The 24,238-nt window shown below is 36.6% G+C and overlaps 1 protein-coding gene and 1 long non-coding RNA gene across 3 annotated transcripts in view; one reads left to right on the forward strand and one right to left on the reverse strand.

Annotated features, from left to right (window-relative positions):
* The first annotated feature begins 1,274 nt into the window (after positions 1-1,274).
* Positions 1,275-23,487, forward strand: FRG1 (FSHD region gene 1). Of its 2 annotated transcripts, XM_086702870.1 has the most exons (10): positions 1,275-1,367; positions 1,483-1,557; positions 3,802-3,872; positions 11,400-11,525; positions 12,775-12,832; positions 14,232-14,346; positions 18,590-18,694; positions 21,497-21,588; positions 22,083-22,193; positions 23,385-23,487. In XM_086702870.1, the coding sequence occupies exons 2-10, from the start codon at positions 1,496-1,498 to the stop codon at positions 23,419-23,421; spliced, it is 777 nt and encodes a 258-aa protein (XP_086558996.1). In that variant the 5' UTR covers positions 1,275-1,367; positions 1,483-1,495; the 3' UTR covers positions 23,422-23,487. The 2 variants fall into 2 exon arrangements, with proteins under 2 accessions (XP_086558996.1, XP_086558995.1); XM_086702869.1 differs by having other exon boundaries at positions 1,297-1,557.
* LOC147581501 (uncharacterized) overlaps positions 9,338-24,238 on the reverse strand; it is a 31,151-nt gene continuing 16,250 nt past the window's right edge. Inside the window, exon 3 of the long non-coding RNA XR_015249659.1 lies at positions 9,338-10,290. This is a non-coding gene — a long non-coding RNA (uncharacterized LOC147581501). The remainder of the gene's footprint in view (positions 10,291-24,238) is intronic.

Below are 24,238 nucleotides of genomic sequence, written 5' to 3' on the forward strand. Positions count from 1 at the left end.
CAAAACCATGGGCAAGTCCAACAAGCAGAGAAGAGGAACATTATTTTGTGCAGAAGGAGGAAGCTGGAAGGCATTGTTCTGAACAAAAGTCCACTGGGGGAATAAAGCACAAGTCCTGGTGATGATGGTTTCTAATGGGCTGAGTTGCAGGGGTAGTGATATCTTGTAGGAGATGCAAAGTACATCTTTCCCTTGCTGGGGCCTATAAGTGGTGATCTTTCCTGCTGATGATTCTTCTTTTGGGTTCTATAATTGACAATTCTTCCTGTAATTGAAGTCAAGGGGTAAGGCTTCCCCTTCTAACTTGCTCTACTCTCCTCCTTTCTCCATTTTAGTGAGGCTTATCTTTATTAACATTCACAGGAACAAATAATGCCTGAGTTTGTCTTAAAGACTGAAAAACAAGGCCAAGGGAAGAGTGTGGGAAAAGAGGAAAGGGCAGCATTCGAAGCAAACAGAAGTAAACACAGAGCATTCAGACATTTCCAAGGATTTGCTGTAACCTGAACTAAGATGGCAAAAGGTTAAGTGGTGGGAAAAGAGGCCAGACTGTCAATAGTTTATTGAGTGATTCCAGGATTTTCCCTCCCAAAGGTAATAGGCTGCCTTAAATAGATTTCAGATAGGAGAATAAGCAGCTTTTTCTCTAGAAAGATCATTCGGGTAGCATTATAGGAGATGGTTTGGAAGCGGGAGAAAATGGAATCAGAGAGGTGAACTATAGAACTGTCGAAGAGATTGGAGCAGGCCAGAGAACTAGTGACAGACACTGTGAAAACATCTCTCAAGACCCACCCTAGACAGAAAGACTTCTCTGATTCTGTTAGTTTTCAACGTCCACCTCCCACCCCACCTCCACCCACATTCCTACAGCGCTTGTGAAATCTGTGGCCCAAATTTATGTACGTGATTATCTTTTATTTTACTCCCTAGCTGTTTCCTGTACATTACTCAAGTCTCCCTAGTTAATACAAGAAAAGTTTATGGAATTGAAATGGCTTGTAAGTCGTCCAAGGCCCAAAAATGCATTCTACCGCGCTAGGTAGTCAGGCCCAGTTCATAGCTAGTAGAAGGAGGAGCACTGATTGAGTCATTTCACCCTCTTGCCCATCAAACTGTCGCCCACCCGGGTGGCCTAGCAGGAGAAAACCACAAGAGGAGCTGAGGTGCCAACCACAGCTATTAGACGCTTTACGCCCACCAGAGGGCGCTCTCTCCTGGCGCTCTTACTTCGAGAAGCCCCAAGCAAATGAACCCTGACGTATTTCGGCCCTCTGCAGTTGCCGTAGTCCCAGAGAGTAAACAGGAAGTAGAATTCAATGGTCGGGTGAAAAACACCGAGGACTCAGAAGGGATTCACTCCCGCGGTAACTTGCGCTTTCCAGGGAGTCTACCCTCTGTTTCTATTTTTGGCACTCCCGCGCGCGTGCCTACTTCAGTGAAGGTATTTTGCCCTGAGCCCGCTGTCACCTCTTTATACAGTGTCCCCTGAACCATGGCCGAATACTCCTATGTGAAGTCCACCAAACTCGTGCTCAAGGGAACCAAGGCTAAGAGGTAAGACCAAAGTTTGTGCGGGAGTTTGTGCGTACTCCGCCCTCCCCTCCCCCGCGGAGACTCTTTCGGAAGCCTTAAGAGATCTGTTATTCATGCTCCCAGCCCCTGGGCCTGGCCCCTGGTCCCACAGGGATTGATGCTGCGACTCCGTTCCTGGCACCTGGACAGACGCCGCCCCAGAGACGCGCCACGACTGTCGCGCCTTCAAAAGGGAGGAGACAGGAAAGCGAGACCCAGGAGCCACGAGTTTGGGTGCCTTGATAAGGTTCCCCTCCAGACCTCCGCATGATGGGGTCTTAGTCTTATGATGTAGGCCATAACAATGAATTCCTTTATTAAAAGCCATTATTTTCACTCTTGTCTCCCGCCTCCCCCAAAAGATTCTTAATTTTTTTTTTAACGTTTATTTATCTTTGAGACAGAGAGAGACAGAGCATGAACAGGGGAGGGGCAGAGGGAGAGGGAGACACAGAATCCGAAACAGGCTCCAGGCTCTGAGCGGTCAGCCCAGAGCCCGACGCGGGGCTCGAACTCACGGAACGCGAGATCGTGACCTGAGCCGAAGTGGGCCGCCCAACCGACCAAGCCACCCAGGCGCCCAGATTCTTAATTAATTTAATACAATATGCAGATGTGCGTTTTGAGAGGGATATGGGCTCACATCTCGACTGCCACCAGTTGCGACTGCCACTGGTGACTGGCACCAGTTTTGCGATTTGTGGCAAGTTCGTTAACATTCTTGAACTTCCATTTACTCATTTATTAGGAAATATTAGTGGTACTATAAAAGAATTCTTAGGATTAGATACCATGTACAGTAACTGGAGCCAAATGCAAGCAAAGGTTGTAGTGATTCGTAATTAGTAGATTTTTAGGAAAAGGTATCTGCCCATTCCAATCTCCACCTCTCTTTTTACCTGGCCGGTTTGCTCAGGATTGATTATTCATACAAGCGTAAAGCACTTCATCCTGTCTCAGGGACAGTGTTTGGTACTTTTAGGTAAGATGAAAGTGTTAAGGAGCAAGCTGAAACCTCTGCCGTTGGGAACTCTGCCTCGGAGTCTGGAATCACAAAGAATTTATCCGGAATAAATCGGAAACTTGTACTCTCTGATTTTACAGGAGAGATGGGAGTTAACTTCTGAAAGTTTATGTTATGGTGAAAATACAAACAAGTGTATCTTATAATTATCACAACTCTATCTTAATTAACACACAGCACTTACTCTGTGCCAAGAACTATTCTAAGCACTTTGCTTATAACTTTTTTTTTAACCACCCCTGGATTTTTTTCTTTCTTATTACTGAGATATAATAGATATACCATAAAACTCACCTTTTAAAGTACGGTTTTGTGGTCGTCAGTGTGTTCACAAAGTTCACCACTATCAAGTCGGAGAACATTTTCATCATCTTAGAAGGAAACCCCGTAATCATTAGCCGTCACTCTCCATTTCACTCTTCCCCTAATCCGCTTTCTGTCCATATCAGTTTGTCTGTTCAGAATATCTCATATAAATAGAGTCCTACAGTATGCGGCCGTTTGTATCTGATTTCATCCACACTGTAGCATGTATCACTACTCTTATTTTTATGGCTGAATAATATTCCACTGTATAGATACAACACATTTTGTTTATCTGTTCATTAGTTGATGGACATTGGGTTGTTTCCACTTTTTGGCATTATGAATAATGCTGCTATGAATATTGTTATAAAATTTTCGTGTCGACATGTGTTTTCATTTCTCTTAGGTATATACCTAGGAGTAAATTGTTAGGTCATATGGTAACTCTGTATTTAACTTTTTGAAGAACCCCAAACTGTTTCCTAAAGTGGTTATACCATTTTACATTTTTACCAGCAATATATGAAGGTATGAGTTAACTCTCAGTCCTCACAGTAACCTTAAGAGCAGTTAAATTATTATCCTCATTTTATAGGTGAGAAACTGACAAGAGATTAAGTAGTTTTCCAAAAGTCAGAGAGATCAGAAATGACAGTATCAGGATTAAAAAGGCAGTCTGGCTCCAGAGTCTGTTCTCTTAACTATAACACAATACATACAGGATCAGAAGTGAGTTCTCAGGATTAGAAGTAAGAGGGTATATCAGTGTAGATAACTGTAAATCAATAACTCATAAATCTATGGTCAGCTTAAAAGATTCCTCTAAGATTCCATTTTGTGATACTTAACATCAAATTCATATTTCTAAACTCAGCTATATGAATTATCTCCTGCAGTAAGAAGAAAAAGAGCAAAGAGAAGAAGAGAAAAAGAGAAGAAGATGAAGAAACTCAGCTTGATATTGTTGGTAAGTTTTCTCTACTTTTTAAAAATTTTTTACGTTTAGATTTACTTTTGAGACAGAAAGAGACAGAGCATGAGTGGGGGAGGGGCAGAGAGAGGGAGACACAGAATCCCAAGCAGGCTCCAGGCTCTGAGCTGCCAGCACAGAGCCCGACACGGGGCTTGAACCCATGACCACGAGATCATGACCTGAGCCGAAGACCGACGCTCAACCGACTGAACCACCCAGGCGCCCCATCTACTTTTTTGTTTTGTTTTGTTTTGTTTTGAGAGAGAGAGAGAGAGAGAGAGAGAGGGTACAAGCAGGGGAGGGGCAGAGAGAGAATCCGTGGGCTTGATACCACTACCCGTGAGATCATGACCTGAGTCAAAATCAAGAGTCAGATGCTTAACTGACTGAGCCACCCAGGCCCCCCAGTTTTCTATACTTTACTCTGCAAAAAGTTAACACAGGTTGAGATGCCTTTAAAAATATTTTCTTAAGGACACCTGGGTGGCTCATTCAGTTGAGCATCCAACTCCGGCTCAGGTCACGATCTCTCAGTCTGGAAGTTCGAGCCCTGCATCGGGCTCTGTGCCGATAGCTCAGAGCCTGGAGCCTGTTTCAGATGCTGTGTCGCCCTCTCTCTCTGACCCTCCCCCATTCATGCTCTGTCTCTCTCTCTGTCTCAACAAAATGGATAAACATTAAAAAAAAAAAAAAATTCTTAGGGATTAAGTAGTATAAAGAAAGTCAAAAGAACTTATGACCTGTTTATAGTTTTCTTAAAGTGTTCAATATTACTTACAGTTGTGGATCCCTTTTATTGTCTGCCACAGTACATGTCACTGATGCCTTTTTTTCATCATCAGAACAAAACACAGAGAAAGGAAACACAGCTCTCTGATTTAAAATACGATAATGCCATAATATCCTAGAGATTCTGAACATAATTTTAAAGACCTGCTATAAATATTATCTAATCAAATATATTTCACAAATTATTTTCTTTGAACGTCTATGCATTTTAATTGTAGAAGCCAGTGATATGCATGTCCCTAAAGGAACAGTAATGGATAGCAAAAGTGATTTTGTATACCGTGAAATGAATGAAAATCTTAATTGAACAGAACAGAGCATCTCAGTGGCCTGTAAATGGTACCAGAGATAAACTGACCCAAACACTTTTAACCAGCCTGTTTTCTATTCAGTCCTTCTATCCTTTCCACATCTATACTTTAAGGCAATTTTTTTCCTCTTTTAAAACTGGGCCAGTTGCATTTTGAAATTTCATAAATTATGGCTCCTTCACATTTTATATGAAATGGTATAAAGCTAATATTCTAGAAAATCTCACTTTATTTTGAAATAGCAAATCAACAATTCTCAAATTAGAGTAAATATTTTGGCTAGATATCTAGACATGGAGCTGCTATGTCAAAAGATAGGTGAATATTTAACTGTATAAGAAACCACCAAGAATTTTTTAAAGTGGTTGCGCCATTTTATACCCCTCACCAAGAATTAATACAGTTCTGTTATCAGTCTTTGCTCCCAGTCTGTGGTTTGACTTTTAATTTGCTTAAATGGAATTTTTCTAAAAGCAAAAGTTAGAAATTTTTTTCAACTGTAATAAAATTCACACGTGACATTGTATTAGTGTTAGGTGTACAACATCATGATTTGATATATATATACATATATATATAAGCTTTTAGTTTTTATAAAACTTTATTACCTTTTTTTTTCTATTATGGCTACTACCTTATGTCTTCAGTCTAAGAAATTAACACTCCAAAGTCATGAAGAAATTCTTATATATTTTCTTTAAAAATCTTCATAGTTTGAGCTTTTACATTAGATCTGTGATCTATTTCAAATTAATTTTTGGTATGGTGTAAGGAGTCAGGGTTCTTTTTTTTATGTTTATTTATTTATTTTGAGGGGGGTGGAGCAGAGAGAGAGGAAGAGAAAGAGAATCCTAAGCAGGCTCCACACTCTCAGCACATTGCCAAACCTGGGGCTTGAACTCACAAACTGAGATCATAACCTGAGCTGAAATCAAGAATTGGATGCTTACTTAGCTGTGCCACCCAGGCACCCCAGAGGTTCTTTTTTCATTTTTTCATATTGATATCCAATTGTTCAGCACCACTGTTGAACACTTTCCTTTTCCATTAAACTTCTTTGATATATTTGTCAAAAATCAGTTGACTTTATATGTGTTGACATATTTCTGTTCCATTGATTCATCTGTTATTCTACTGATATATTTGTCTTGATTACTGTCACTTCATAATGTTTTGAAATCAGGTGATGTCTTCAAGGTTTATCCATATTGTAGCATGTGTCAGAATTTCCTTCATTTTTAAGACTAAATAATACTCCATTGTGCACATTGACCACATTTCGTTTATCCATTCATCTTTCAATGGACACATGGGTTGCTTCCACTTTTTGACTGTTGTGAATAATTCTGCGATGAATATGGCTGTACAGATACCTCTTCAAAGCAAAGCTTTCAATTCTTTTGGTCATATATCTGGAAGTGGAATTGCTGGATCATATGGTAGTTCCGTTTTTAGTTTTTTGAGGAAACTCCATACCGTTTGCATAGTGGTTGTACCATTTGACATTCCCACCGACAGTGCATGGGGGTTCCATTTTCTCCATATCCTCACCAACACTTATTATTTCTGGTTTCATGATAATACCCATCATAATGGGTATGAAATGGTATCTCATTATGGTTTCAGTTTGCATTTCCCTAGTGATTAGCAGTATCACGCAATTTTCATGTGCTCATTGGCCATTTGTATATCTTCTTTGGAGAAATATCTATTCAAGTCCTTTGCCCATTTTTTGAACTGAGTTTCAAGTGTTCTTTATATATTCTGGATATTAATCCCTTAATAGATATGTGATTTACAAATATTTTCTCCTATTCTGTGGGATGTCTTTTTGCTCTGTTGATAGTGTCCTGTGGTGCACAAAAGATTTTCATTTTGATGAGTCTAATTTGTCTTAGTTTTCTTTTGTTGTTTGTGCCTTTGGTGTCCTATGAAAGAAATGATTGCCAAATCTAATATCATGAGGCTTCTACCATATGTTTTCTTTTAAGAGTTTTACAGTTTTAACTCATAAATTTAGGTCTTTGATTCATTTTGAATTAATTTGTATATATGATATCGGGTAAAGTCCAACTTCATATAAGTGAAAATTTTACTAATTTTTTATTGGTTACAAAAATCCTTCCCTGTTTAGATGAATAGGAAATCTTGTGCAGTGTGGTAAATTCAATTTTTAAAAACTTTGTTGTATGGAAATTTTCAAACTAATACATAAGTAGAAAAAAATAATGAATTTCCCATGTGCCCATACCCCCGTCATTAGTAATGATCATTATTTTGACAGTCTTGTTTCATTTACATACTTTACTACTCTGAAATAATACCCTATACACACTTCTTTCTGGAGAATTTTTATTTTATTTTATTTTGTTTTGTTTTATTTTTTTAAATGTTTTATTTATTTATTTTGGGAGAGAGAGAGTACGCATGAGCAGAGGGAGGGGCAAAGAGAGGGAGAGAGAGAATCCCAAGCAGGCTGTACACCATCAGCATGGAGCTTGACACAGGGATCTGTCTCATGAACCATGAGATCATGACCTGAGCTGAAATTAAGAGTTGGACAACCAACTAACTAAACCACCCTGGCATCCCCTGGAGAATTTTAAAGTAAAACACAAGTATTATGTCATTCTATCCATGTATACATAAATGTACATTGCTTATAAAGTCAGTCCCTCTCTCTCTTCTGTTTTGCTCTGCCTTTTAATACATAAGAGTATGTCATTATCAGACCTAACAAAATTAATAAGAATTCCTTAATGTCCATCTAATATCTTATTAATGACTGATACATTTCTTCTTTAGCCAAAGTACAATTTAGTTTCATACTCAACAGAGAAAATGTGAAAGCTTTTCCTCTAAGACCAGGAACAAGACAAGGATACCTACTCTTGCCGCTTGTATCCAACACAGTATTGGAAATCCTAGCCAAAGCAAGTAGGCAAAAAAGAAAAAAGAAAGAAAAAGCATCTAGATCAGAAAAGAAGAAATAAAACTGTCACTGTAGACTGATGATATGATCTTATATATAGAAAACCCTAAAGACTCTACCAAAAAACTGTTAGAACTAATACATGAATTCAGTACAGTTGCAGGATATAAAATAAACATACAGAAATCTTGCATTTCTGTACGCTAATAATGAATTACCAGAAAGAGAAATTAATCCCATTTACAATTGCACCAAAAAGAATAAAATATCTAGGTATAAATTTAACCAAGGATGTGAAAGACCTGTACTTGAAAACTATGACAGTGATAAAAGAAATTGAAGAGGACAGACAAATGGAGAGAGCCCATGCTCATGGATCAGAAGAATTAAACTGTTAAAAGCAATTACTGCAAGGCAATCTGCAAATTCACTGCAATCCCTATCAAATTTCCAGTGGCATTTTTCACAAATAATGAATAAACAATCCTAAAAGTTGTATGAAACCACAAATACCCCAGATAGCTAACAAGCTAGAGAAAGAATAAGGCTGGAGGAACCATACTTCCTGATTTCAAACTATATTACAAAGCTGTACTAATCAAAAAGGTTGTATATTAGCATAAAAACAATACATAGATCAATAGAACAGAAAGAACAAAAAGCCCAGAAACAAACTCATACAATAAACATAGAAATGCATATATCTTTTTGAATTAGTGTTTTTGTTTTCTTTGAGTAAATATCCAGTAGTGGAATTCCTGGATGGCATGGTAATTGTATTTTTAAGTTTTTGAGGAAACCCCATACTCTTTTCCACAGTGGTTGTTCTACTTCACATTCCCACCAACAATGCGCAAGCGTTCATTTTTCTCCACATCTTTGCCAACATTTGTTATTTCTTGTCTTTTTTAGTTTAGCCATTCTAACAGGTGTTAAAATCCTATCTCATTGTGGTTTTAATTTGCATTTCCCTCATGATTAGTGATGTTAAGCATTTTCTGCGTGTCTGTTGGCCATCTGTATGTCTTATTTGGAAAATTTTCTATTCAGGTCCTCTGCCTATTTTTTAATTGGATTATTTGGATTTTTTTGGTGTTCACTTGTGTAAGTTTTTTTTTTTTTAATTTTTTTTTTAAGGTTTATTTTTTATTTTTGAGACAGAGAGAGACAGAGCATGAACAGGGGGAGGGTCAGAGAGAGAGGGAGACACAGAATCTGTAACGGGCTCCAAGCTCTGAGCTGTCAGCACAGAGCCCGACGCGGGGCTAGAACTCACAGACCGCGAGATCATGACCTGAGTTGAAGTCAGATGCTTAACCGGCTGAGCCACCCAGGCGCCCCCTTTTTTTTTTTATCTTTTTTTTTTTAAGGTTTATTTTTTATGTTTGAGACAGAGAAACAGAGCATGAATGGGGGAGGGTCAGAGAGAGAGGGAGACACAGAATCTGAAACAGGTTCCAGGCTCTGAGCTGTCAGCACAGAGCCCGTTGTGTAAGTTCTTTATACAGTTTGGATATTAACCCCTTATTGGATGTATCACTTGCAACTAGCTTCTCCCATTCAGTAGGTTGCCTTTTTTGTTTCGTCGATGGTTTCCTTCACTGCGCAAAAGCTTTTCATTTTGGTATAGTCTCAATAGTTTAATTGTGCTCTTGTTTCTTTTGCCAGAGGAGACATACCTAGAAAAATGTTATCTATGACTGATGTCAAAGAATCGGAGGGATGGATACTTGCCTATGTTTTCTTGTAGGAATTTTATGGATTCGGGTCTCACATTTAGGTCTTTATTTTGAATTTATTTTTGTATGTGGTGTAAGAATGAGGTCCAGTTTCCCTAGTATCGTTTGTTGAAGATTGTCTTCCCCATTCTATATTCTTGCCGTCTTTGTCATAAATTAATTCACCATAAAAGTGTGGCTTATTTCTGGACTCTATTTTGTTCCATTGATCTATGTGTCTGTTTTGATGCCAGTATCATGTTTTTATTACCACAGCTTTGTAGTATATCGTAAAATCTAGGATTGTGATTCCTCCAGCTTTGTTCTTTTTCAAGATTGCTTTGGCTCTTCGGGATCTTTTGTGATTCCATAAATTTTAGGATTATTCTAATTCTGTGAAAAATGTTAGTATTTTGATAGGGATTGCGTTTATGTGCAGCATGGATAGGGGAATAGGTGAAAGAGAATTAAAAGTACACTTACCTTGGGGCACCTGGGTGGTTCAGTTGGTTGAGCGTCCAACTCTTGATTTCAGCTTAGGTCATGATCCCACAGTTTGTGAATTCGAGCCCCACATTGGGCCTCTGTGTTGATGGTGTGGAGTCTGCTTTGGATTCTCTGCCTTCCTTTCTCTCTGCTCTCTCTCTCTGCTCATTCGTACTCTGTCTCTCAAAATAAATAAACATTAAAAAAATTTTTAAAAAATAGTACACTTATCTTAATGAGCACTGAGAAATGTACAGAATTACTGAATTATTGTAGTGTACATATGAAACTAATGTAACACTGTATATTGTACTTGAATTTTAAAATGAATAAAAAAAAGAAACCCATTTCTATTTGTATATGTAGTGTATATAGCTTCTCATTTTGTTTCTAATCTAAAATCTTGGTTAAGAATACTGTGCTAGACCATTAAAAAAAAGAATGAAGTCTTGCCATTTGCAATGATGTGGATGGAGCTAGAAAGTATCATGTTAAGCCTAGTAAGTCAGAGAAAGACAGATACCATATGATTTCACTCATATGTGGAATTTAAGAAACAAAACAGATGAACACAGGGGAAAAAAGAGAAAGGGAGAAGCCAGAAAACAGACTCTTTAACTATAGAGGACAAAATGAGGGTTGCTGGAAGGGAGGTGGGTGGGGGCATGGTGACAGGTATTAAGGAGGGCATTTGTTGTGATGAGCACTGGGTGTTGTATGTAAGTGATGAATCACTAATTTATACAACTGAAATGAAGATTATACTGTATGTTAACTAACTGGAATTTAAATAAAAACTTGAAAAAAAAATACTGTGCTGGGAAGTCTTTCTGGAGGGTTACATAAGAAACAGGTTATTACAGTCATTGCCTCTGAAAAGTAATCATGGATGGCTGGGGGATGGAATGAAAGAGACTATTCTCTATCATTTTGTGTCTTCACATGCTCTGCTATTTTATGTTAGAAAAAAAATGTAATCTTCATTGTGGTGGTAGTCATATCTATACACATACATATATAAACACCCAGATGAGTATGTGTAAAACTGATGAAATCTGAATAAGGCTCATGGTTTGTATAAAGGGTAATCTCCTGGTTTTGATATCGTACTATATAGTCATGCAAGATGTTACCACTGGGAGAATTGAATAAAGGGTATAGAGATTGTTCTGTATTGTTTCTTACAAATGCAAAGTTGAAAGTTTTAAAAAATAAGTTCCAACAGCAAGAACAAATAACCTTGTATCAAATCTAACAAATTTAAAATACTGATTTTACTTTTTAGGAATCTGGTGGACAGTAACAAACTTTGGTGAAATTTCAGGAACCATAGCAATTGAAATGGATAAAGGAACCTATATACACGCACTTGACAATGGACTTTTTACACTGGGAGCTCCACATAAAGAAGGTTTGTGTCTAGTAGAAGCAATGAAAGGGAAAAGACCACTGACACTATATATTTTATGACATTCATTCACTTAGGCCAAATTCTAACTAATATCCAGTATATTCCAAAGAAACAAATCCATTGCATTTGACTCTCCACCTTTTTTCCTTCCTTAATATTTATCACATATTGACAGATCCTTCTTTTTTAGTTATAAACATTTGAAAACATTCTATATGGTTCCAGAAGAGTATCTCTAGAAATTGAAAACAATATGAATAATTGAAATTGAAAGGGAAACCTGGTTGAGTCAAAGCTTTGATTCCTTTATTCTTTGGACCTTTTACCAAAACTAACCTGGAGCATTATTGACAACTTAAAGTTTTGTTATTCCTTCTAGCACACCAGAATAAGCACTAATGAGATATGAAGTAACTGAAGATAAAAAGCAGTATATTTTGGTCTGAATGTCCATCCCTTGAATAAGTTAAAGCATTTACTTTTTTAAATATTAAGTGCTTATTTGTCTATGTACTGAGTGCATTTTATATATATATATTTTTAAGTTTATTTATTTTGAGAGAGAGAGAGAGAGAGAGAGAGAGAGAGCACACAAGCAGGGGAAGGGCAGAGAGAAAGAGAGAATCCCAAGCAGGCTCCGCATCATCCACGCAGAGCCTGATGTGGGGCTCGAACTCACTAACTGCAAGATCATGACCTGAGCCGAGATCAAGAGCCAGACACTTTTTCTTTATTTATTTAGGAGCCGGACACTTAACCAACCATGCCACCCAGGCATCCCTGTACTGAGTGCATTTTAAAACACAAAAAGAAAATAGCTTTTTTTAATGTTTATTTATTCTTAGAGAGAGCACAATGTGGGAGGGACAGAGAGAGAGGGAGGCACAGAATCCGAAGCAGGCTCCAGGCTCTGAGCTGTCAGAGCCTAACACAGGGCTCAAACTCATGAACTGTGAGATTATGACCTGAACTGAAGTTGGATGCTTAACGCATTGAGCCACCCAGGTGCCCCAAAAAGAAAATATCTTATAAGCCTAAGCATCATGCTGACTTACCTATTCAGGATGTAAAACTAATATTGTAGTTATAAGGAGATAAAGTAGATCTTGATACTTTGAATCTGAATAGTATATTGTATCAAAATACCCTTAATTTTAAGAGAAAATATTTTTTTTAAAGCTGAAGAATATCTTTACATGTATATTTGTAACAAATGTCAAATTATTTCAAAATGCTTTTTTCTCCATAGTTGATGAGGGCCCTAGTCCTCCAGAGCAGTTTACAGCTGTCAAATTGTCTGATTCCAGGTAACTAAGTTGAACTATAATTAATAACCTTTTATTTTTTTCATTTTATTCACTGAAAAATTCCAATATATAGCTAATTAATTAAGTCAACTTAATTCCACAGAGTAATTTTGAGGTAAAAAACAAAACAGTCTTTTTGAAGTGTATTTTGTGAAATTTTAAACTTACAATATGTATATATCCCATATTTAGGTATTATTAAATTTCATTTGCAGTTACTGTGTCTTCGAAAGAGAATTAAAGCTCCAAATAAAAGCATACGCGATGATTCCTAGCAATATATAATATTAGGCTAGAAAAAAATGAAGATTAATACTGTCACAGGCCAAATAAGATGTAGATTAGAAGAAAGATCATGTGAAGAAAACAGATATAAGACACAACGGAGTCTGATGTTGCTGTGATATGTAAACTCACTGGTCAGAAGTCAAGAGATAAACAGGAAGATAGAAGAAAGGAGAATGTTACATAGTCATAAAGAGCAAAAGAATATTTTACTCACTAGTTTTACAACCATTTCATAAGCTGACTTTTTATATTCTCACAGCGCAAAAGTACAGAATGATACTTTGGGTAGTACACGCAGAAATGGAATTTCAGTATTCTAATAATTAGCTGCATCAACATGATAATGATTCGTATTATGTTAACTATAAGTGAATATAAAATCAATCCCTTGGCATCATAAAGGATTGGTAGACTAAGAAATTAGAAACCATATTTTTTTCTTTAAAAAAATCACATTATTACTTCTATACTTTCCTTCAGTGGCAAATAAGTATGGTGGAAGAATAAAAGCAGAAGAATAATCAATAAACACTAACTTCTTTACAATTGGAGGAAAAGACAAAAAGGGCAAATGAAAATATTTGCAATAACCTTAACAAGCAATGAATTTTTATTCTTCACATGTGTGTACAGGATTCATAATACTAAGAAAAAAAAATAGACACCAATAGAAAAATGAACAAAAAGATAAAAACTAAAAAGGAAAGAAAAAGAAGTACAAATATCACTTACAATGATTAAAATATAAAATAGGATACTATTTTTCCTATATCTTGTATTCCAGTGTTTTTAAAGTTATAATATTAAAAGATCTGTGGTAAAACAATACTCTCCTGTTTTGAGGTGAGAATGTTAAGTTGATAGAATTTTTTTTCTGGGAAGTGATTTGATAGCATGCAACGGGAGCTTTATAATTAGAATATAAAATTATGTCAAGAGAACTACACTTTCTGATATGGTAGTCACTAGGCACATATGCTTTTGATAACTTTCATTTTTAAATTTTTGGATTTTTCTGGAATTATATTATACACACCCACATTTATTTTTATGTTCCATATTTAATTTTCTTTTTCTTAGTCTGTAACATTTCTTTTCTGTTAATCTAAAGAATTGCCCTGAAATCTGGCTATGGAAAATACCTTGGTATTAATTCAGACGGACTTGTTGTGGGGCGTTCGGATGCAATTGGACCAAGAGAACAATGGGAACCAGTCTTTCAAGATGTAAGTGCTATTGTTGTTTATAATAAAGCTTCTTGTCAAGGTAAGATACAGTCTTTAACAGTCAATGAGAGTATATATTCTAAAAAACAACAAAAAAAAAGAATGTAATGATATACATTAAATTGGAGAAAACCAATATGAACTCATAACCTTAAAAAGATGTCACAAAAAAAGATGTCAAAAAATAGTACAACACAGCAAAATAAATAATCAACAAAATGAAAAGACAACCTATAAAATGAGAAAATATATTTGCAAACTGTATTTCTGATAAGGGATGATATCCAAAATATATTAAGAACTGATGTAACTCAATATCAAAAAAACAAACCAGTTTTAAAAAATGAGCAAAAGACCTGACTAGACTTTTTTCCCAAAAAAGATATATGAAAAGCCAACAGGTATATGAAAAGATGCTCAACATTGCTAGTTGTTAGGGAAATGCAAACCAAAAGCACAGTAAGATGTCACTTCATGACCCTTAGCATGGCTATCTTCAAAAAGACGAGAGATAAATGCTTTTGAGGATGTGGAGAAAAGGGAACCTTTGTGCATTGTTGGTGGGATTGTAAACTAGTACAGCCAAATGCAAAACAGTGTGGAGTCTCCTCAAAAAATTAAAAATAGAATTACCACATGATCCAACAATCTCATGTCTGAGAATATATCCAAAGGAAACAAAAAGACTAACTTGAAAAGGTATCTGCACCACCATGTTTATAGGGGTATTATTTACAAGAGCCAAGACATGGAGACAAGTTAGGCATCCACTGACAAATGGATAAAGAAGTTGTGGTGTATATATATATATACACATATATACATACATACACACAATGGAATAGTATTCAGCCATGAAAGATGAGTAAATCTTGCCATGTGCAACAGCATGGGTGGACCTTGAGGACGTTATGCTAAGTGAAATAAGTCAGACAGAGAAAGACAACTGTAGGATCTCCCTTACATGTGGGATCTTAAATAATAATAATAATAACAATAATAAGATAAATAAATCACTTAAACTCAGAAAAAGACGTTGGACTTGTGGTTACCAGAGTGAGAGGTGCTAGGAGCAAGAATCAGAGGAGGAAGGTGGCCAAAAGGTACAGACTTACAGTTACAAGATAAATACAATAAGTGCCAGGGATATAATGTGTAGCATGAGGACCACAGCTGACCTTGCTATATAATAAAGTGGAAAGTTAAGAGAGTAAATCCTGAGTTCTCATCATAAGGAAAAATTTTTTTTTCCATTTTATGCTTTCTTTTTATTGTAACTGCAGGAGATGATGGGTCTAACTAAACTTACTGAAATAATCATTTCACAACATGCCTAAGTCAAACCATTTTGCTGTATACCTTAAACTTATACACAGTGATTTTGTCAGTTATATCTCAATAAAACTGGGGGGGGAAATAGTGTAACGAAAATAGCAAAAATACTTTTGCCCACCATCATTTCTGTATACCCTTGGTGCCTGGATTCAGTTCTTATTTTTCATTAAAGATTCCAGATTTCTCAGAGGATAGCCCATTTTATGTCTTGGGGCAGGAAAATAGGATAGTTCAGGAATACCTTCTTAGGAGAAATTATGGATGCTTTCAAAAACGTTAGAAACTGTGGTAAGAGAACAGTGGAGCAAGCTTATGGCCAGCTTGTGACAATCTGTGCATAAAATAGTAAATAGTGATAATAATGGTTCACTGAAATCAAATTAGTCTATAAACATCTGAGTTCATGGTAAAACTCAAAAGCAAATAGTGTACAAAAAGTTTTAGTACAAAAGAAGGATGAAGATAATATATTAATTTTTATTGATCTTAGTAAATAGGCACTTAGCAATGGAAGGATATTTTGTTAAGTCTGTGTCTGTTTATTCAGAATACCTAAGTTCCAAAAAAAAATAATAATATATAAGTTCCTTTTTCTGTTTGTGTAAGCAGTAAGGATTGAACAAAAATATACCAGAGCTAAAACAGTCTCCTAGCTAAAGGAGATACTATATCAAGCTCTATACAGAGTTCTATATAGCTCTATATATTTAGATCTATACAGAGCTAAAAGGAGATACTGTATTGAGAACAGGAAGGATAGGTAGCCACCAGTAGAAGAGGAGTTTGGTAACTGTGTAGAACCATTGGGAATAGACAATAACGAATTCAAAATATGATCCCACGGTGTTTCCATATGCCAAACATCCCCCAAAAGAGATTTTAATTTTTTTTTTTTAACGTTTATTTATTTTTGAGCCATAGAGAGACAGAGCATGAACGGGGGAGGGTCAGAGAGAGGGAGACACAGAATCTGAAACAGGCTCCAGGCTCTGAGCTGTCAGCACAGAGCCCAAGGCAGGGCTCGAACTCATGGACCGCGAGATCATGACCTGAGCCGAAGTCGGCCGCTCAACCGACTGAGCCACCGAGGTGCCCCAAGAGAGAATTATTTAGACTCATTCCCTCATCCCCTAGGATAAAATCTCTGGGTCAGTAACTTTCAAACTTTTTTTGACCTCAGTCCAGTGAGAAAAACATTTTTACATTGCAGCCCAGTACACACATTGTACTTAATACCTATTTAATCTTCGTGTTGTGCACTTCAATATTTTCTATTCTGTTGTACTTTTTGTGTGTTTTTTTTTTTTTTTTTTTAAAATACTGGGCAGGACCCACTAAATTGATTTCATGAACCACTTATGGATTGCAACTCCTTCTAGGTGATCTTACCACTATAATAAGGTACTTTCAATAAAAATTATATCAACAGAAAAGACCAGGTTATCATCAGGCCAGCATGATGATAACCCAGACACTACCACTCATACAGAATGTTTGGGAAGTTCATTTGCACTTTGTTTTGGGGAAAGACACTAACTTTTAATATGTAAATGAAAAAGACACATAAAAGTTCCTGATGGAACAAGGAAAACTTGATTGCTAAGAGGGATTCAGCTTTAAATTACGAGTTTAAATTACACTGGACGATACAGCCATACCCCGCACACCAAGTGTTGTCCAGATGGTAGAAAGCCCAGCCCTGGCCACCTTAATAAGAAAATCAATCACATCCACTGTTACTAGCCCTTTTGTAACTGAGTGTGATATAAAGTTATTAATACATTTTGTAATGATTGTATTTGTAAATATTTTGTCCGTTTAAGGTACTCAAAGTTTTGCAAGTCATAATTAAGCCTTATATTTGTTAAGGAAATTTAATTAAATCTCGGTTTAGATACACAAGAAAATTCGTTTTCACGTTTTGCCTTTTAGAATCTGTATAACACAGTGGGCATTGAACAACTGAAAAGAGTATGACAAGGCGTGTGGGTGGCTCAGTCGGTTAAGCAGCCAACTTCGGCTTGGGTTATGATCTTGTATTTGAACCGCGCATGGGGCTGTCAGCACGGAGCCCACTTCAGATCCTCTGTCTTCTCTCTCTGCCCCTTTCCTGTTCATGCACTCTCTCTCTCTGTCTCTCTCAAAAATAAACATTAAAAAAAATAAAAAGAGTATGAATATTTCTGGCCACATAAAAAAGTCCCTCAGACATTAATTCTTAACATTCTGAGCAGTAAATTCAAAGGCACCAAAAGTTAGCTTTTATTTTTATATTTTCTAATTATGAAGAAAATTTTACTTAAAACAGTACTTTTGAGTAAACTACTGTGAATTTTATAATTTGTATTGTTTTAAAAACTATTTTTCAAGCTGAACTAAATCATTTATATTCTCAATAGATCTTTGAGGCCAAAGGAAACAATTCTATTTCATCTTTTTTTTTTTTTTTTTTTTTTTTTTAATTTTTTTTTTAACGTTTATTATTTTTGGGACAGAGAGAGACAGAGCATGAACGGGGGAGGGGCAGAGAGAGAGGGAGACACAGAATCGGAAACAGGCTCCAGGTTCTGAGCCATCAGCCCAGAGCCTGACGCGGGGCTCGAACTCACGGAGCGCGAGATCGTGACCTGGCCGAAGTCGGACGCTTAACCGACTGCGCCACCCAGGCGCCCCTCTATTTCATCTTATTAACAGAATGAATATACTGAAAATGTTTATTGTGGTTATCTTTGAATAGTAAGATTATAGGTGATTTGGTGTTCTTTTCTGTTTGTCTTTATTTTCTATGTTTTCTCCAAATTCTTTTTGCTGATTACTTTTAGACTTCGGGGTAAGAGTAGAATTTCATTCTCAAGATATAAGAATTATTTTGTAGGTATTCCTGTGACTTTTTTGTTTTGTTTTACAGGGGAAAATGGCCCTATTGGCCTCAAATAGCTGTTTTATTAGATGCAACGAAGCAGGTGATATAGAAGCGAAAAGTAAAACAGCAGGAGAAGAAGAAATGATAAAGGTAATCATGACTTTTTTATATATTAATACATGTCACATATATATCTCTTTAAAATGTTGAATAGTCATTTGCCATCACTTTTAAAGATGTAATGCATAGTTTTTTATACTATGATCCAAATAACCTTGATTTTTAATTGTAAATCCCATAACTGGTGGCTGGTTTGTACCATGCGGTAGAAAAATTACTCTCTATCTTACCCCCATGTATTAGTATTTTGCCACATGCTTTTTAGGCCTATATTTTCTTTTTAAAGCCTGAATTTTAAAATTTAGTTTTTTAAATAGGTACGTTCACATGGTTCACAATTTTTAAAATACAAACATATTAAGACATCACTGCTATCCTTCTGTACCTTCCAGAGTTTATAAAAATATGGATATGTTTATAATTTTCTACCTTTTTACACTAACGTTAGCCTCCAATACATACTCCTTTAGAACTTGAGTTTTTTCCTTAACATTGTCTCTTGCAAATTTTCCCTTACCATGATGTATAAAATTTTTTCTTGCTTTTTTAAAAATTAATTAATTTTATTTATTATTATTGAGAAACCGAGTGTGAGTGGGGGAGGGGCAGAGAGCAAGGGAGACACAGAATCCAAAGCAGGCTGCAGGCTCTGAGCTGTCAGCGCAGAGCCCAACACGGGGCTCAAACTCACAAACCATGAGCTCATGACCTGAGCTGAAGTCGGACGCTTAACCGCTTAACCGACTGAGCCACCCAGGCGCCCCTTGTCTTGCTTTTCTAACAACTACATGATATTCCATTTTAGGGAGGTACCATAATTGATTTAATCAGTTCCTTATAAATGCAAATTTAGGTTCCCTCCAGTCTTTTGCTCCTTCACACAGTGCTGTAACACACAAAACTTTGAATATTCATCCTTCTTTAGTTGTATCTGAGGACACATTCCCACAAGCAGAATTACAAGGTATATGAAAAGCGTTAGTCATAACACTTTGCAGTTACGTAAACAAAACAAAAACAAAGCAGAAGCAAGTAGCTGCAGGCACTCTGCTGAAGGTGGCACATGCATCATCTTGAATCTTCTTGTGCTCCTAGGAGGTAGCTAGTCACCTTACCTCTGAGGGAATGGCCTGTAGCCCTCCTTATATCCTTACCTATTTTGATCAGTCACTTCATGAAAGTCACACAGCTAGCTACAATGAGACAGGGATGTGTACCCAGACCCAGCTGACTGGAAACTGACATTCCATACCACACCGCCTCTCCAGAAATAGGTCGTGAGAAAAATACTGGTGGATTTCTCACTTACCTAAAAGTATGATTTTTGAAGAGAAACGATGCAAATAAAATGCAGTAACTCTGCACTTCATGGAAAAAACAATACTATGCCGTATTTGTCACTAATTACAACTGTTTTTAAATATTTAATTTTTTTTATGTTTATTTTTGAGAGAGCATGAGTGGGGGAGGGGCAGAGAGAGCGGGAGACACAGAATCCAAAGCAGGTTCCAGGCTCTGAGCTGTCAGCACAGAGCCCACCGCGGGGTTCGAATTCACGAACTGTGAGATGATGACCTCATCCAAAGTCGTACACTTAACCAACTGAGCCACCCAGGAGCCCCAACAACTGTTTTTAAATGAAGTACCTGTCATATTTCCCTGGGTTCATTTGGTTAGTCAAGTATCTAGAAGCCCTGAGCAGTGATAATCCAAAACTCTTCCCACCTTGCATTTTATTTTGCAGGTTCTGCTAGTCTGTATCATCCATCCACCTTTGTAGCCTAACCTTATCGACCAGAGCACATTCCCTTCTGCCGAAAGTAGTATTGTAGTATTGTCACATGCACTGGCCAGTGATCTCCCCAGATCTGTAAGGACCCCACTAAGCAGACCTGTCACACACGTGGCATTGGTGCATGCCACTGGTCACTGCTTTCTAAGCAGTCTTGGAATTGGGCTCGGGGCCACAAAGCTCACTTCAGAGATGTAAATCCTTGGAGATAGAATCCCAGTCCTTCAGGTTGCAAATTGCCAATTTCAAGGGCCTGACTTCTGTCCCCTTCTTGCCCCATTCCGTGGATCCCACTTGCTGTATCAGTTTATGGCATGTGATAGTAAATATCTGTCACAATTTATGAGGACATAAGGAAGATTTAGAAGGAGTGTATTCCAATTAGGTAAAAATGAGTTGTGTAATGTTACAAATTTTAATGGATTTGTGAATAGCCTATGCAAAGTAAAGTAACTACTATCTTAAATTTTCAGTGTTATAAAATAAACACTACAGAATAATTTGAATATTTACTTTGATGCCACCATTAAATTAAATTATTGCCTAAATGCTCAGCAGGTTCTAAATAAATTTCTCCATGTCTGATGCAAGGGCTCTAGAGAAACATATAATAGCAATTATTTATATACATCATATATATATATAAACATATATACAAACATATCTAGAACCTGTCTTTTTCTGAATCTAATTGCTAAGTTGATTGTTTTCTTCTTTTGCATAAAAAATCATCTAGAGGGTTCTTTTTTTTTAAAAATTTTTTTTTTCAACGTTTATTTTTGGGACAGAGAGAGACAGAGCATGAACGGGGGAGGGGCAGAGAGAGAGGGAGACACAGAATCGGAAACAGGCTCCAGGCTCTGAGCCATCAGCCCAGAGCCCGACGCGGGGCTCGAACTCACGGACCACGAGATCGTTACCTGGCTAAAGTCGGACGCTTAACCGACTGCGCCACCCAGGCGCCCCTAGAGGGTTCTTAAGAAATAAGTGGGGAAGGGGAAGATTCATGTATAACCTGTTGAGTTCTCTCCATTGTCCAGATTAGATCCTGTGCTGAAAGAGAAACTAAGAAAAAAGATGATATTCCAGAAGAAGACAAAGGAAATGTTAAACAGTGTGAAATCAATTATGTGTACGTATTATTTTCCTTTTCGACCTTACAGATTAGACGGGTCCTTCTCAAGGCCTGAAAGACACGAGGCATAACAGACTCTAGGACAAAGAACTAGGCTGAATGCTTTTCTTTTCTCAGAGCTTCAGTTTTCCTAATTATCCTGCTGGCTTTCAAAGCTAAAGTCACTTGGGTTAGTCTGTACTCCCTGTTCATTAACAGAATGACTATAGCTTATTAGTACATGATGCTGACCCAATGTTCCAGAGCCAGCACTCGGGACCCCGGCCAACACCCCTCAGTGAAAGGGAGGCCTTGTAGTGCTGCGCAGGCCACTGCCCTCTGCGGGGAGGAGCGCTGAGGTCATCTCTGCAGCTGAAAAGCTGTATGTCATTAAAGAAATACAATTCATTTTTTTAAATAAATGAAAAACTTTTAAAATATTTGTAATTTCATGAGTAAACATGTATGATCAAAGTTTGAGGTGATTTTCAAGAAAGGCATTTTCTTAACAGAAAGAAATTTCAGAGCTTCCAAGACCACAAACTTAAAATAAGTAAAGAAGACAGTAAAATTCTCAAAAAGGCCCGGAAGGATGGATTTTTACATGAAACACTTCTGGACAGGTAGGTATATTTTTACTTATTTCCAGCCATTTTCAGGATCCAGTAGAAATGGCCTATGTGTAACCAGTGATCTTTTTCAGTTATTACACTTCTTAAGTTTTCATCTTCTAATTTGTGAATATGGTAATGTTACTTACAAAGGACATCATAAGTCTAGGAAAAGATTACCAATAAAGAATATCTAAAAATAGCCAGGTTTCAAAAACTTACATATTTTGTGGTAAGAAATTCAGGTCTGACTGAAACTCCTTCATGAATTTATTTATCATCATCTTTTTATAACTATTAGAAAGAAGTAGTTAAATTTCAAAACTCAGTGGGTTCTAGTAGAGTAGTACAGCTTCCTAAAAATGAAGTAAAAATGAATCAGTTTAAAAATTATCAAGTATAAAATGAAATAAATGAAATGGAAGCACTTTTACCAAGTTGAATTTAGAAGTGTGCAGGATATTTATCAGAGCACATTATTAATATTTATCTATTGCTATTCCTTTTTAGGTAAGTAATGTCCTAGATTTATAACATAAAAAAATGAGTAGAGAGGGTTGGCTGTACATTTAGAACTATAAATCAAGTAAGCACCAGAAGGAAAGAGAATGTGGTAATCTGCCACTCCTTCAAGTCCTGTGTTGCAAAATTAGTCTTAAAACATCTCTTTACATTACTTGATAAAGATGATGCTTCATCATATATTTCCTGTTAACTGAGTTGATCATGTTGTTATCTGAAGTTAGTAAGTGATGTAAGAATTTTTCCTGCTGAGAAAGCATGTATCTGGTTTTAAGAAATAAGAATAGGATGTAAAAAAAACAATACCAGAATGTGGACACAAAATACATAAGGTCCGTGTGTTGTAACTTTTACCACTTATGAAAATAGAAGATTGCCACCCTGTTAAATAGAAGTTTAGGGCATGCTTAAATTCAGAGGCAATTAAAATTCTATTATGGATTGAAAAAGCTCTTAGGCAACATTTCTTCAAGATTAGGAAAGGCTTTCATAAGAACAGAATGCATTTAGTATGAAACCTAACATTGAAAAGTTAAATTTTAATTAAAATATTTTGATATAAGTGGGATGGTGATATAAAAACCAAATTGAGAACACAATTTGAGTTTGAGTATATATTTAGTAGCTGACTATATATGGAATGTTTTACATAATTTTTATCATTTGTCTTTGTTTAAACAGGAGAGCCAAATTGAAGGCTGATAGATACTGCAAATGACCAGAATTTTTGTTTCTGTCTCCCCCTATTGTTTTTTTTCTGAATAAAATAATCAATGGAAGTGTTTTTACAGAGGTCTTGGACTATTATGGAATTACTGCTGAAATTGTAGCTAGTTTAAGATTAATCAAGTTTAATTGAGATCTTCATGGATGTACTTTTTAGTTAACTGCAGTGTTTCACATGGAATTGAAACATTGAGTACATACTCAACATGCCACAGAATTTTTTTTTCTTTTCTACATTTTCTGCCCTAAAGCGTGAGGTGCTACTCTATGAACCTCATGTTTCCTGTGAAGCTTATGGAATGAATCTCTTACGGCTTTACGGTATTTATATTACTTACTTTCTACCACCAGTGCTTCATTGGTACCTTTAAAAGGAAGCTAGAAACTCCCAATCCAGTCAACAAGGCTTTGATTCTGCTTTCTAAATATTGCCCAAATCACACAAACCAAACAGATTATTAGACAGAGGCTTTGGGAGGAGAGAAAGAAATCAGGTATTAGGCAGTGAAATGGGAACAGAAAACATTACAAAAAAGCAAGTAGGCTCAGATTGGAGGATAAGAGTAAAATTGGGAAAATTCCCTACTTAGAACAGTTTACCCACAGTGCATCGGGTATTATGCTTTTATCCTCACTTGTGGGATGGGATGGGATGGGAGCGGAGCTATTAAAGATATTCATACACTACACATTGCTGATGTCTGCAGTGCTGAGACATCTTTATTCTTAGCCTCTTTCTGAATTCCTGAACACAGTATTCCAGATGTCCTCTAACTCTGTGAGTATTCCAAAATCCAGGTTGTGTATCA

Source organism: Puma concolor, chromosome B1, assembly GCF_028749965.1.
Source record: "Puma concolor isolate L17-30 chromosome B1, mPumCon1.1.hap2, whole genome shotgun sequence".
Taxonomy (NCBI): Eukaryota; Metazoa; Chordata; class Mammalia; order Carnivora; family Felidae; genus Puma; species Puma concolor.